At 41.4% G+C, this 16,056-nt stretch overlaps 1 protein-coding gene across 4 annotated transcripts in view; it reads right to left on the bottom strand.

Annotated features, from left to right (window-relative positions):
• The window catches only part of LOC140726236 (protein phosphatase 3 catalytic subunit alpha), a 290,068-nt gene that overhangs the window by 150,063 nt on the left and 123,949 nt on the right, over nt 1-16,056 (bottom strand). For all 4 annotated transcript variants that reach the window (XM_073042332.1, XM_073042335.1, XM_073042334.1 and 1 more), the window contains exon 2: nt 6,351-6,551. In XM_073042332.1, coding sequence (XP_072898433.1) covers nt 6,351-6,551 — 201 coding nt within the window. The remainder of the gene's footprint in view (nt 1-6,350; nt 6,552-16,056) is intronic.

Here is a 16,056-nt window from a genome sequence, read left to right as displayed (position 1 = left end):
CTCGTTAAGATATTTGGGTCATTGGCTGCCAGCCCCTGAAGTCCCAAAATTCTCTTCTGTGCTGAGGTCAGTGCATTCGGATCTGGCTTCAATCGCTTTAGTCGTTAGACAACTATAAAAATATTTTTTACTGCCTCCCTCACTCACAGCTTCTGTTAAAGAACAGCTTCCTTTGGCTCTGGTCTCCTTATTCCCTCTGGAAAATATCATTAATTTAATAAGATTTAGCCTTGGTTTAAAGATTACTTTCACTTGGAGCTTTTTCAAATGCCCTGTGAAAATTCAATGCCATTCTATCCAGAAAGATCACTTAGCAATTTAGTTCTTTCTCACAGAATTCCAAGAGCTGAGAAAAACAGTTTATTAAGTCTAAACCTAGACTCACAGCTCTTTGTATGAATATTAATGATATTGTGTAAAACGCTCTCAAGCACATTCTCACTGGCTATAAATTCTATTCACACACACCTTTCTGTAAATCAGGTTTATATTTACTATCCTCCAACTAATATTTAATAGTGTCTATCAATATTAACCAGCAACTCAGCTAATTTCTTACATCATAGTGCTGAAAACTGGTAAGATTATACCTTCCTTGATCTGTGACGCTAAAATTGAATGAGGGCACAGTACTGTCCTGGAGAGTCGAGTATTTCAGCCTAATTACTGCACTTTTTTCTACTGTACTGCTAGAAGCTCAGAGGGTATCGTCAGACTCTCCCCATTTGTTCCTTGTGCACTTGAAGGTGAATTTTGAATCTCAAAGCTTGAGATTCCCAAGCTGAAGTCTTGTACAGACAACATTAAGCACTTGACATAATCCTGCAAGATCCCCTAAAATACTTCTACGACCCTCCATCTTGGTAAACACACAAATAGCTCGCCATAGTTGATTGACACACCACCCAACAACCTGGATGGATCCTGCAAGATCTCCTAATACTTCTACAACCTTCCGTCATGGTAAACACACAAATAGCTCACCACAGTTGATTGACACACCATCCAACAACCTGGATAGATTTGTGAAGCTAAAGATGGGTATTTAATCAGCGTGGGCTTGGTGAGTCAAAAGATCTGTTTCTATGTTGTATGATATGATACCATGCACCACTGCAATAAACATCTATAGTTATTTGCCAAGGAAACTTTGCTAGCAATTCCCTTTACCAATGACAAGTGCAGTGCACAAATGGGAACACCATCACCAAATCTCGTACTATCCAGATTTGGAAATTTCTTGCCTTTTCTTCACTATTACTGGGTCAAATTACAAAACTCCCTCCAGAGCCGCACAATGAGAGCCTCCACCAGATGACGGCAAAGACACGGCAGCAACTCACCACCTTTTCCAGTACAAGTTGGGGTGGTAACAAAAGCTGGCCTTGCCAGAGATGCACTCATCTCAAAACTAATTCGAAGAAACAGAGCCTGAAAGGGCTAGATAACACAAACTTCTTAAATGAGAGGAGTATATTTGAGATGTCAAGCAAGGCTTCAGATGGAGTGTGGCAGATGGGATTAAGTCAGAAAAATTTATGGAAAGGCATATTCAGATCAGGCTGAACGGCTTCTGAGGAAGATGTTCCCTCTTTTCCAGTTTCCTGACATCAACAGTCTGATTTTACAATCTTGTCACCTCTGTCTTTCAAGTGAAAGTGGATTTTCAAGTCTGCTCGCTAATAATTTTACATTTTTCAAATAATTCTGTTCTATGTTCGTTTCAAAATTGTTTATTCAAGTTATTAGTAACCAATCACATTTGGCACCACAAAAATGAATTGCTAAAACATTGAGCAGTGCTTACCACACACAGAAAATGTGAATCTGCAATGCTTCAGTTGCTCTGAGGGTTTAAATTTTTACCAAACTAGAATTAACTTGGTTGGCCTTCAAAAGAAATCAACAAAGTATAAGAACCAAGGGTGGTGAAGGCAGCATATGCAGGAAGTTTGAAGTTAATAACTCATCTCCTTCTACCTTAGGTCACGAACTTATCATTCACCCCTGCTGTGGACACTTTCTGGAGGTCCAAGATCTGTATGCTCCACGACCGCTGGACTAAGTGTGTAAGTGTAGGAGCGGACTGTGTTGAAAAATAAATGTGCTACGTTTTCTAAAACTGACCCCTTCTACCTTAGGCCATGAACTTATTAATCATCCCTCGTAGTGGAGATAGATAGATAGATAGATAGATAGATACTTTATTCATCCCCATGGGGAAATTCAACATTTTTTCCAATGTCCCATACACTTGTTGTAGCAAAAACTCATTACATACAATACTTAACTCAGTAATAATATGATATGCATCTAAATCACTAACTCAAAAAGCATTAATAATAGCTTTAAAAAAAAGGTCTTAAGTCCTGGCAGTTGAATTGTAAAGCCTAATGGCATTGGGGAGTATTGACCTCTTCATCCTGTCTGAGGAGCATTGCATCGACAGTAACCTGTCGCTGAAACTGCTTCTCTGTCTCTGGATGGTGCTATGTAGAGGATGTTCAGGGTTTTCCATAATTGACCGTAGCCTACTCAGCGCCCTTCGCTCAGCTACCGATGTTAAACTCTCCAGTACTTTGCCCACGACAGAGCCCGCCTTCCTTATCAGCTTATTAAGACGTGAGGCGTCCTTCTTCTTAATGCTTCCTCCCCAACACGCCACCACAAAGAAGAGGGCGCTCTCAACAACTGACCTATAGAACATCTTCAGCATCTCACTGCAGACATTGAATGACGCCAACCTTCTAAGGAAGTACAGTCGACTCTGTGCCTTCCTGCACAAGGCATCTGTGTTGGCAGTCCAGTCTAGCTTCTCGTCCAACTGTACTCCCAGATACTTGTAGGTCTTAACCTGCTCCACACATTCTCCATTAATGATCACTGGCTCCATATGAGGCCTAGATCTCCTAAAGTCCACCACCATCTCCTTGGTCTTGGTGACATTGAGACGCAGGTAGTTTGAGTTGCACCATGTCACAAAGTCCTGTATCAGTTTCCTATACTCCTCCTCCTGTCTGTCTGTGACTGACAGAAGTATATAAAATTATGAGAGGCATAGATAGGGTAATCAGCATATTTTTACCTTGGTGGAGGCATCATAAAACAAGAGGGCATAGGTTTAAAGTGACAAGAAAAAAAATTAATGGGGATTGAGGGGAAAGATTTTTTTTAAAGTGCAAGAGTGTCTAATATCTGAAACATGCTGCCAGAAGTGGTGACGGAATCAGATACAATACTAAATTTAAGAGGCATTTAAACAAATACTTAAGACATAAGAAAATGGACCCAATGCTAGCAAATTGGATAATGTAGAAGAGCATACAAATTGGAATGAATGTGGTAGGCCAGAGGGCCCATTCCTGTGGTGCACAACTAATACCCCTATCCCTAATGTTCAATTTTATGACTGTGCCAGCTCCAAATAAACCTTCCTTGAACCATTCAATTCGCATTTTAAGCACATCAATCTTACATCTGCAATCATACAACTTTTACATGCACTACAACTTGCACCAAAACAACTCAAAAATAATATTCATCATGGACATTGCATGGATACGAAGGATATATACATGCATGACTGTCCTTTCTTGCTTCAGACCACCTCAATTTTAGCACCTATCATTTAAAAGTGATTATTTCAGAAAAGTTGCACTGCTATATCAGTGCTGTCACTGAAGTCCCATGTCCTGAGCTACGAAACAAAATATGTAAACCAAAGAACAGGAGAAGGTGAGGCACAAAGTACACTGCAGATGCTGGGGTCAAAGTAACACGTACAACACGCTGGAGGAACTCAGCAGGTCAGGCAGCAACCGTGGAAACGAGCAGTCAACGTTTCGGGTCGAGACCCTTCATCAGGACTGAAGAGGCAGGGGGCAGGGGCCCTATAAAGAAGGTGGGGGGAGGGTGGGAAGAAGAAAGCTGGTAGGTGCCAGGTGAAAAACCAATCAGAGGAAAGATCAAGGGGTGGGGGAGGGGAAAGACAGGAAAGGTGAAGAAGGAATGTAAGGGGAAAGCACTATTGGTAGTAGAAGGCGGTGGAATCATGAGAGAGGTGAAAGGCAGCTGGAGGAGGAGGCAGAGTGAAACTGGGATAGGGGGAGGGAATTACAGGAAGTTGGAGAATTCAATGTTCATCCCAAGGGGCTGGAGACTACCCAGATGGTATATGAGGTGTTGCTCCTCCAACTCATCATGGCAGTAGAGGAGGCCATGTATGGACATATCCAAATGGGAATGTGAAGCAGAGTTGAAGTGGGTGGCAACTGGGAGACCCTGCCTGTTGTGGCGGATGGAGCGGAGGTGCTCAATGAAGCAGTCCCCCGATCTGCGTCGGGTCTCACTGATGTAGAGGAGGCCGCACCGGGAGCACCGGATGCAATAGATGACCCCAACAGACTCACAAGTGAAATGTTGCCTCACTTGGAAGGATGGTTGGGGGCATCATTGATGATGGCAGAAGGGAAACCACGATCCTTAAAGAAAGAGGACATTTGAGATGTCCTGGAAGGGAAAGCCTCATCCTGGGAGCAGATGCGGCAGAGACGGAGGAACTGGGAATAGGGAATAGCATTTTTGCATTTGGCAAGGTGGGAAGAGGTATAGTCGAGATAGTTATGAGAGTCAGTGGGTTTATAGATTATGTCAGTGGACAGCCCGTCTCCAGAGATGGAGACCAAGAGATCGAGAAAGGGAAGAGACGTGTCCGAGATGGACCAAGCGAATCTGAGGGCAAGGTGGAAGTTACAGGCAAAGTTGATGAAATTGATGAGCTTAGCAAGGTGAGGAATTGGAAGGAGCACTTTAGATCACCTAGGTGAAATAATTTTTCTTAATTGGCAGTTTTCTGGTTTTAGAAACACTACATTCTTGCAAGTGCAGGGAGGTTCATAAATTGAATTCTTAATGGGAAAAGTAGGATTAGACAAGCTTGAACAAATGGAAAAACAGGAGCACTAATGAGTTGAATTTTCAAATGAGAGAGCATTAGGCATTCAACTGTACGTGTACAAACCTTGCTCCAACTCTGTTCATATCAACAGATTAATTAGCCTCGAAATGTTCGTGAAATGCCTAATGAGTTTTACTCTAACTGAAAATTACAAATTAGCAACCATCTCTAACAAAGCTTCAAAATGAAATAGAATTATACATGACTGACACATATAGCCAATAGAGGAACCAGTTGCCAAGAGTCAAACTTGACCCTCCATCAGTATAATGACTCAACAGAGCATCAATACAAGATATGCAGCATGAACCATTTACTGCTATAAAAAAAATCAGTGTTACTCAACACACACACAAGCACTAAAATTGCATGAAATTTACTATAGCAGCTCATTTGTTCCATATAGTCTAACCAGCTCTTTGATATCCCAATTGTAAACCTTCTTTTGAGTGCCACACCCAGCGCCTCCATGCATATTTCCTGTGAAATGGAGATCAGTGTAAAACCCAGCACTTTGGTATAGCAGTAACTTTTCTCTGATAACAATAACCATATACAATAAATGAAATTAATGAAGAGACAGATAGCTGTTCCGGCAGGCTTGCCACACATGATGACCATAGAAACATGACACAGTGCTTCCACTGATGTTGATATCCCATACTTAAATAAGATTTCCTAATAGAGACTGAAGATGCTGAAATTTGGGGTGTACACAGTCTACAGGAACTGCCAACTTCCTCCAACATATTGCTTGAGATTTCTCAATGGTCTGATCTTTGCTTGAGCGTTCACAATGGTCTGACCTTTGCTTTGGAACCATGTTGGGAGTTTGAACTCATCATGACAGTGGAGGTTTCTGTCTGGGTAGCCTCAAACCTGATGGCATGAACATCAATTTCTCAAACTTCCAGTAATTGCTCACCCTCCCTCATCCTATCTTTCCCCATTCCTCATTCCGGTTACCCTCTCATCCCTTTTCTTCTAACCCATCCATCACTTCTCTGGTTTCCCTCCTCTTTCTCTTTCTTCCATGGTCCACAGTCTTCCTATTAGATTCCTCCTCCAACTCTTTACCACTTCCACCCATCATTCCTAGCTTCTTTCTTCGTCGTCGTCCCCCCCCCCCCACTACATCTACTCACTTTTCCCCTCACCTGGTCTCACCTATCACCTGTTGGCTTGTAATCCTTTCCCTCCTCACACACCTTATTCTGGCTTCTGCCCCCTTCCTTTCTAGTCTTGATGAAAGGCTGTTTATTCTCCCCCCCCCCCCACCTCCATAGATGCTGCCTAAGCTCCACCAGTATTCAGTGTATTGCTTGAGATTGTGAGCATCTGCAGAATCTCATGTTTATAATAAACCAGAGACACTGGCCTTTCAGTAACTCACCTGTGACTGGTGCTTCAATGTCGAGCATAGTCTTCTCTTGCCGGAGAATAGAAGCTCCTTCTGTTATAATCCGCATCGCAACGGTCTCCTCTACCCGGCCTTCTTTAGTAAGGTGAGCCTTGAGTACATCAACCCGGGGTTTCCCATCATGGTCAAAAACCTCCTTGAGAGTCAGTCGATGGCTCGGAGGGAAAGGTACAGCTGTGGGCAAAAAAGAAATCAGAGCATCAGAATGTGTTACCATACATGAAAATGCCATATTCCAGAACCGCCACTATTGCTTCTAGCAATTCAATTTCCATATTTATGTCAATATTTCATTTACCAGACATTTACAGGAACGTAACATTTCTGCTGTCCTGTCCTTGCATGTGTAATGTCCCTACATTGTGGATCAATGATTAACACTCTTGCCTCTGACATAGGTGGTTGTGAGTTCAAGCCCCATTCTAGTTATATATGTGGGTATTTGAATAAAGTTCCAAGGAAATAATTACACTGTCCAAGAAGCTGGCTTTATGGCCAGACATTAAATAATATACCTAGAGACAGAGCACAGAAACAGGCACTGATCTGGGTTGACTGAGTTCCCATCTAAGATTATGCCATTTGCCCATAACCCTCTAAGCCTTACTGATTCGTGGAAACAATCACAGGTTGCATGGAACCATGCGGTTTATTCCTGATGTATGGGGCAACAGACTTTAAATCACTATTAAATAAACTCATGGTCATTATAATGTTGCGGGATGTTGCTTTGTGTCAACAAATACCATACTCCCCACATTACAACTGACGTGTCAATAATACATCAACATAAATGTTTAGCACACAGATCACACTGGACTGTGAAATGCTCTGCCAATTTTCAATCAGTAGGATGAATAGGTTCTGCTGCTGGTACACAGTAATTCAGATCAATAGGAGTGAACTTCTCTCTCTGTAGAACCTATTGGCAGAATTCTGTACTACATCAGATAGTGTGACTGAACCAACAGTGTAATGCAAAGAACAGGATCACATTTCTCCATCTATTCATCCCTCAGGCATAAGCGTGGGGGTGGGGGATAATTATTTCCCTCCCCCAACAAAAAGCTATATCCCAGCACATGGAAATACAAGGAGGAATGATTTACAAATATTTATTCAATACAACTCTTCAAAAACTGTTCAACTATAGCCTTGTAAGTAGTTCTGCTCTCTTCTTTCCAACAAATATAAATGTGGAGTGTTTACATAATGGACACTTTCAGCTGGGGAGATTGTGCATCAAGACATTTTGCCATTTGAATGGCACCGCACCAGTCCTTGAAATCAACGTCTGACCAACCTGTGCTGCTGAAACCCTTCTCCACACCAGAGTGGCTTTACACCTTTCACCTTTCATAAGCTTGAGCTAAGCCAAATTTCTGCTACATGCATGCTGATCCAGGCTACCCCCATTCGCCCAGTGCATGCTGCTCTCTGGGACTTCCATTACTGTTACAGCTAACCACCGAAGTTCTTGCTTTTCCCTTCAGGGATACTAGTAAGAGTAACTGCTGATCTCAGACTCAATTAAATGGTTTTGCAGAAACCTAAAGTGACTACAATTGTAAATTGCATGGAGATCAAATGACATGATTTTGAATACCAACATCATCTGCTAATACCGAAAGAGCAAGCACCTTGGCTGGAGGCCACGACAAATTTTACTTCACCTTTGGTGGAGAACTAGCTACATTTTTTTTTAAATAATGAGAATTTGTAACTAACTATGGCAAAACTGCATCAAGTCTGACTGTAAAAACTGATAGCAACAGCTGGAGTGGCACTCACTCAAATCAGGACAGTGCCATTAATAATACCCTGGCTTTCCCATGCCACACGACTGAAGTAATCAACGGTGGCCTGATATGAACTTCAACATCAAAGTCACGTTTAGTGTGATGGGAATCTCACCAAGGAAGCCTGCTATATCCTCAAAGGGAGCTCACCAGATTAGCTCCAGCTTCCCCTTTGCAGCCAGCTGCACAAGGCTATTATCTATTCCTACTAAATGCAATGTTTTGCACCAGATTAAATGAATTAAGGTAATGAATATTTAGAGAATCTTCAATACTTAAAAACTGAACCAGATCATCTGAATTAAACAGCTCTAAATTAGCCGACTGTATAAACAAGCCTTTGAAGTAACTATTTCTTTTTGATACAAATATAACAGAAAAGACCTTTTTCTTGAATTGTGGAATACCCGCCTTTCTATGGTTCAGGTGCTAAAGGGTACTTAATGATAATTTTACTTCCAAGCAATTATACTTCTATATGAAACCGGCATTAAGCAGCCTGATTCAAATCTCCATGACTATTACAAGTTAACATTAATATTTTACCAAAATATACTGTGAAACTCTACATTTAAGTAGAAATGCTGAACTCTGGCACCATCTCAAAATATAGTTTTGTTCTGAATTCCATGTAAGCACAGAGTACTTCACAAATCAATAATTTCAGATGCACTTAGTAATCAAACTGAAATTTACAAAAAGAAACTTTAAAATATCTAATTTCTTCTGGTAGCAGCCAGTAAAATCCACACTGCTCCACCCACACAAATTGAAAGCTGTCACTTTGACTAGAAGCTTCAATTTGTGACCTGTGAAAGAATGGGTTAATAATTACTCTTACTAAGCTGGGAAGTTCCATTCACGTTCCCTTGGCTTTCTGTGGAACAGTGATAACCCAGACCTAAGATTCTCATCATGCATTTGAGGCTGTACAACCAGTAAAACTGCTTACATGGCATATACCATCTAAGAAATAACTGCAACTTTCAACTTCTCTCTCCCTACCCACCCCTTTTGATAGAAATTTTCATGAAAGCCCAAATTCCTAAGGCCCTAAAAGACCCTGATTCTGGGCTCACAGCCATTACTTTTTGGGGAAGAGCATAACTGGACAAGTTACATTTTCAGATCATCAGAACACTTCAGATCATCTGGAGTTCCACAGGAGAGCAAGTCATACAAAACTAGATGCTGAAACCAAACCAGACCACAGGAGCTGGTTTTAAGCAGTCTTTTAAAGAGATGATTTATAGAGAAAATTTCAGATCTTAGCACGAGGAGGTACCATGGAGAGATGAAGAGGAGGTCTGAATGACATAGCAGATACTCAAATACTCTACTTCAGTCAAGACATAAGTATAAGAGCTGGGGCAATTAATTGCAGTTAAACAAGTCATTGGTGAGGTTGCTCTTGGAGTACTGTGTACAGTTTAGGTCATCCTGTTATAGAAAATGTGGTTAAACTGAAAACAGTGCAGAAAAATTATGAGAATGTTGCCAGGATTAGAAGACCTGAGTTGTAGAGAAAGATTGATCAGGCTAGTTCATTATTCCTTGGAACATGGGAAAATGAGGAATTCTTTTATAAAAATGTTTAAAACGAAGGGCATAGATAAGCTAGATGGCAACAATCTTTTCCCCAGGGTAAGGGCGTCCAAAATTATGGGGCAAAGATTTTAAGATGAGAGGTGAAAGAGTTAAAAGGGACCCAAGGTGCAATTTTTCCACAGAGAAGTGGTGAGCATATGGAACAAGCTGCAAGAAGAACTGGTTGACGAAGGTACAACAGCATAATTTAAAAAGGTATATGGAGAAGTATAGCTTAGAAGGTATAGGAGTGAATGCGGGAAACCAGGACTAGCTGGGTAGGCACAGAGTTCAACATGGACTTGTTAAACCAAAAGGCCTGCATTCATGCTGTACTGTTCTATGGCTGTGATTATAAATCACAAAATTCAATCCCAAACCACACAATGATTTGGACATTTTTATAAATTAAGCTTGTGACACCTGCATTTTCATTCTTTCAATTATCATGCAATGTTTTGGGAAAACAACTGTCCTCTAACCTTGTACAGTTTACATTAAACGTGAACAGTTTGCCATTAGTATTCAAAGTTGTGATCAAAAACAAACATCTCCACAGGGACGAGGGCTCCAGATGCATTCTACATCTGTGGCAGCAACTAAACAGAATTAGATGAGACAAACTAAGTATGAAACGATCTAGTCAACTGCTGAGTCACACACAACCCACATCCCACTGTCACACCTACTCCACCCAAAAGTTTACACCCCCCTTATCTGAACACAAGGCAAACCATCAGATCCCTAGATAGTGATAAAGGCCCCTTGACACTTTAGATGTTATAATTCATTGTCCCAGGTTTCAAATACAACATGTGGAACCAGATCCCATTGGGAGTGCAGATCAGAGCACATGAATCACCGTCAGTATTCAGAGCAAGCAGACTGTACCACACCTCATTTAGCTACTAAACTGACAAGCATTGCATTCATTTTAAGTCATCATGAAGAGTTCTAGGCAAATCAAGCAAGAGTTCACAATTCTCCTTATAAAATAAGTGGAGCAGAGTGAGAAACTGCTGAAACTGATACAAAGACAGAGGGAGAAATGATCTTAAAGCAATTAAACATCCAATTTACAACCTACTAGTACTTTTGTGCAGAATTTTGTAAACTTGAGGGCACAGCTAAGAAACAACAGGTGTACAACAGGTGTTAAGGTACAAAAAGCCAAAATTTGTTTTTGAAAATCATTTGCCAAAACAAATGGACCTGTGTAGCTAATGATGAAAAGATTAGCTTTATTTATCATCGTGCATCAAAACATACAGTGAAATGCATCCTTTGCATCAACAGTCAACACAAACCAAGGATTATGCTGGGGAGCAGCACACAAGTGTCGCCATGCTTCTGGTGACAACATAACATGTCCACAGGCAACACGAGTGAATCTGCAGATGCTGGAAATAAATGAAAACACAAAATGCTGGCAGAACTCAGCAGGCCAGACAGCATCTATGGGAGGAGGTAGTGACGACGTCTCGGGCCGAAACCCTTCATCAGGCCTGCTGAGTACAGCCAACATTTTGTGTTAACATGTCCATAACTCACTGATCCTAACTATAAATCTTTAGAATGTGGGAGGAAACCTGAGAACTCTGAAGCAACCTGGGTTGTTTTATTTTACAAAGATAGTGATGGGTGCTTGGAAAAGTCTGCTAGTTGTGGTGGAGATAGCAAATATGGTAGTAGCACTTGAGGCTTTTAAACACATGAATATGCTGGGATGAATGCATCATCTGCAAGCAGAAGAGAATTAGCTTAACTTGGCATCATATCCAGCACAGACTTTATGAACCAAAGGTGTTCCATATTCCCACGTGCAATATCAGAACATCAGATAATTAATTATTCTGGTGGTGGACTTAGAAAACAACGAAAACACAATGCTTCAAATTCTGAAAATCCACACACAACTCCAATAAATACTCCAGCTCCTGTGGACAGCCACAGGTATCAAACCAGCCAAATGACCTATAAAATCTGATCACATTTTCAAGCAATGAGCATGACTAAAATTAGTTCTACACACAGTAAAGAACTTGCAACAAAGTTCAGAAATAGATTGACAGTAATGGAATCTTTTTTAGTGACGCTGAATGAGAGATAAACTGGTCTGAAAGGCTTCTCTCTTTTCCAATAGTGCTATAGGGTTATTTATGCGGGATGGAAAGCATGTGGTTGGTTACTGGTTCAATGCCTCATCTGAATGATAGCATTTCAACGCTCTACCAACTTTTGTAGTGGAATTTGAATTGCTATATTCTGACTCCAAATGAAGATCTCTCGCGTCATCTGCCTGCATAGTTTCTCCAGATTTCAGTCTGAAATGTTTTCATTCCATTTGTGTGGATTCTGAGAAGGCCGATCAGGCCAATATAAAAACAGGCAGGGGCAAAGTAATAGATATGACAGTGTTCAAACTGTTATGTAATTTAATGCTAGGAGCTTCGAACATGAATCAGTACATGGAACTATGACATTGTGGCCATTACCAAGACTTGGTTGAGATGGGGACAGGAATGGGTGCTTAATGCACCAGGGTTTCAAAGTTTTAGAAAAGTAAAGGGAGGTTGGGGGAAGGTCGGAAAGAGTTACACCACTAATCAAGGACAATATCACAATCATGGATAGACATATCAGAATGGGAATGGGACGTGGAATCCTGGCCTCCTCTACTGTCAAGATGAAGCCACACTCAGGTTGGAGGAACAACACCTTATATTCCATCTGGGTAGCCTCCAACCTGATGGCATGAACATTGATTTCTCTAAACTTCAATGCCCTTCCTCCCCTTCTTACCCCATCCCTGATTTCCACCACCCTCCTTTTTTCCCTCTCTCTGCCCATCACTCTGCCTGTTCTCCATCTCCCTCTGGTGCTCCCCTCCCCCTTTCTTTCTCCCTAGGCCTCCCGTCCCATGATCCTTTCCAGCTCTGTATCCCTTTTGCCAATCACCTTTCCAGCTTTTAGCTTCACCCCACCCCCTCCTGTCTTCTCCTATCATTTCAGATTTCCCCCTCCCACTTTCAAATCTCTTACTATCTTTTCTTTCAGTTAGTCCTGACGAAGGGTCTCGGCCTGAAACGTCGACATGGCTTCTTCCTATAGATGCTGCCTGGCCTTCTGCATTCCACCACCATTGTGTGCATTGGTCCATAAGTTTTAAGATAGCTATAGTTAAGGAGTTACAGAGTTACAGAGAAAGGTTGAATAGGTTAGGACTTTATTCCCTGGAGCATAGAAGAATAAGGGGAAATTTGATAGAGGTATATAAAGTTATGTTGGGTATAGATAGAGTGAATGCAAGTAGGCTTTTTCCACTGAGGCTAGGGGAGAAAAAAACCAGAGGACATGGGTTAAGGGTGAAGGGGGAAAAGTTTAAAGGGAACATTGGGGGGGGGGGGTGTTTGTGTATGGAATGAGCTGCCAGATGAAGTGATAAATGCGGGCTCACTTTTAACATTTAAGAAAAACTTGGACAGGTACATGGATGAGAGGGGTATGGAGGGATATGGTCCAGGTGCAGGTCAGTGGGACTAGGCAGAAAAATGACTCGGCACAGCCAAGAAGGGCCTGTTTCTGTGCTGTAATGTTCTATGGTTCTGAGAACAAGTATGGACCTGGGAAGAAAAGATTAAACTGAAGCAGGTCAAATTATGAGAGCATTAAATAGGAACTAAGGCGAGTTAATCAGGGCAGCACCATAGCGTAGTGGCTAGCACAAGTCTTTACAGTACCAGCGACCTGGGTTCAATTCCTGCCACTGCCTGTAAGGAGTTTGTATGTACACACCATGATTCCTTAGGTGCTCCAAAAACTTAGCAGGTGGTAGGTTAATTAGTCATTTCAAATTGTCACATGATTATGCTAGGATTAAATTGGGGAATTGCTAGGCATCACAGCTGAAAGGGCCTATTACATGCTGTAACTTAATAATAAAAAAATAATCTGGGCATCCAGCATGCGGAGGCTGTTTAAAGACTAACTGCACAGAGAACAATACAGGTATATTCCTGTCAGAAGGAAGGACAGGGATGGTAGGTAAGAGAACTTGAATGTTGAAAGACATGATGAATTAAGTCAAGATGAAATAGGAAAAGTATGTAAAGCTTAGGACACCAGAATCAAACAGAACCCTTGAGAAACAGAAAAGAACTAAAGTAAATGAGGAAAGCCAAGAGGTGGCATGAAAAGTCCTTGGCAAGTAGGATTGAAGAGAATCCCAAGGCATTCTATACCTAGTAAATCAGGAGCAAGAGGATAATTAGGGAGAAGGTGAGACCACTAAAGGATAAAATAGAACACATTTGCTTTGATGCAAAGGATGAGGGTGATGTCCTTAATGAGTGCTGTTGGGTCTCTTAAAGAGCACTAAGGTGAAAAAGTATCCAGAGCCTGATGGGATATACTCCAGGTTATTGAGGGGCAAGTGAAGAGATTGCCAGGCATTGATCAGTATCTTTGTGTCCTCTCTAGCCACAGGCAGGGTCTTGGAGGACTGGCGAGTAGCTAATGTTGTTTCATTGTTCAATAAGAGAACCAGGGATAATCCTAGAAACCACAGAGTATCACTTCAGTAATAGGGAAGTTACTGGACAGAATTCTTTGAGGAAAAAAAACTTATGAGCATTTGGAAGACTATGATCTAATTAGGGAGACCCAGAATGGTTTTGTGCGGGTCAAGTCACGTCTGGCTAACTTGATTGAGTTTCATTGAAAAGTTGGTGAGGATGATTGATGAAGGTAGAATTGTGGATATTGCCTACATGGACTTTAGTAAGACATTGACAAGGTCCCTCATGAGAGGCTCATCCAGAAGATTAATATGCATAGGATCAACAGTGAATTGGCCATTTGGAATAAAAAATGGTTTGCTCATAGAAGACAAAAAGTTGGTGGTTGAAGGGAGGTCTTTTTTTTTTAATGATGTTCTACAAGGATCTGCACTGAGACCTCTGCTGTTTGTGATGTATATAAATGATGTGGATGAAAATGTAGATGTGTGGGTTAGTAAGTTTGCATATAATACAAAGATTGGTGGCGTTGTGGATAGGGTAGATGATTAGCAAAGAATACAGAGGAATTTTCCACCCATACTTATAACCCATATCATTTGCAGATATGGACAGAGAAATGGCAGATAGAGTTTAACACAGCCAAGTGTAGCACCTTGGTAGGCCAAATGTAAAGAGCAGCCTTTAACTGTGTTGAGGAACAGAGAGACCTTAAGGTCCAAGTTTATAGCTCCATGGAAATGGCTACACAGGTTGATAGAGTGGTTAGGAAGGCACATGGCAGGCTTGATTTCATTGGTCGAGGCATTCAGTTCAAAAGTCATGAAGTTATATTGGAGTATAATAAAATCCTTGAAAGCCAAATCTGGAATATTGCATACAGTTCTGGTCGCCCCATTATGGGAAGGATTTCGAGGCTTTGGAGAGGGTACAAAAGAGGTTTACCAGGATTTTGCCTGGATTAAAGGGCGTGTGTTAACAAAAGCTTGAACAAATTTTGGTTGTTTTCTCTGGAGTGGAGTTGAGGAGAGATCTGATAGAAGTTTATAAGATTATGAGAGGCATAGCTGGAGTAGACAAACAGCATCTTCCCCTCCCCTCCCCCAGAGTTGTTATGTTCAACACCAGAGGACATGCTCTTAAAGTGAAAGGGGGATAACTTTAAAGGTGGTGTATGGGGCAAGATTCTTTTCCCTACAAAGAGAGTGGTGGGTGCCTGGAATGGTCGGTCTAGAGGAAGATACATAAGAGACTTTTAGGAGATGTTTAGATAAGCACAAAAAAATTGAGGAAAATGGAGGGATACAGGTATGTGTAGGCAAAAGAGATTAGTTTAGTTAACCATTTGATTACTAATTTAATTGATTCGGCATGACATTATGGGCTGAAGGGCTGTTCATGTGCTAAAATGTTCTAAGTTCTATTTACATATGGTGGCAGACATACTTGGTAGGGCAGGTGGGTATTTGGTGTTTGCTAGGCTTTTCCATTACTCAAAATACATTGACTGAAGTTTCTCAGTGTCATCACAAATTCACTATTTGGGAAGGTCATGGGCCAGAGATACCCAAGAATGGAGTTATTTTCTATTTTTTCCCCCCAAAGAGGTTTGAAGAACACCCTTCAAGCATTTCCTGTCTTCACCTGGCATTCTCTTTCCATAACAGAACCAACGTCAACAATGTTGAGGAAATTCCTGAATTTAAGGTATCAGTAGCCACCTGTTGGTCCTAGATAAAAGTGGAGCCAATAAAATCAAGAGTTTGGTGGTAGGCT

This window comes from Hemitrygon akajei, chromosome 4 (genome assembly GCF_048418815.1).
Source record: "Hemitrygon akajei chromosome 4, sHemAka1.3, whole genome shotgun sequence".
Lineage (NCBI taxonomy): Eukaryota > Metazoa > Chordata > Chondrichthyes > Myliobatiformes > Dasyatidae > Hemitrygon > Hemitrygon akajei.
Note: the sequence above shows the minus strand (reverse complement) of the source record. Positions and strands in the feature narration are given on the sequence as shown.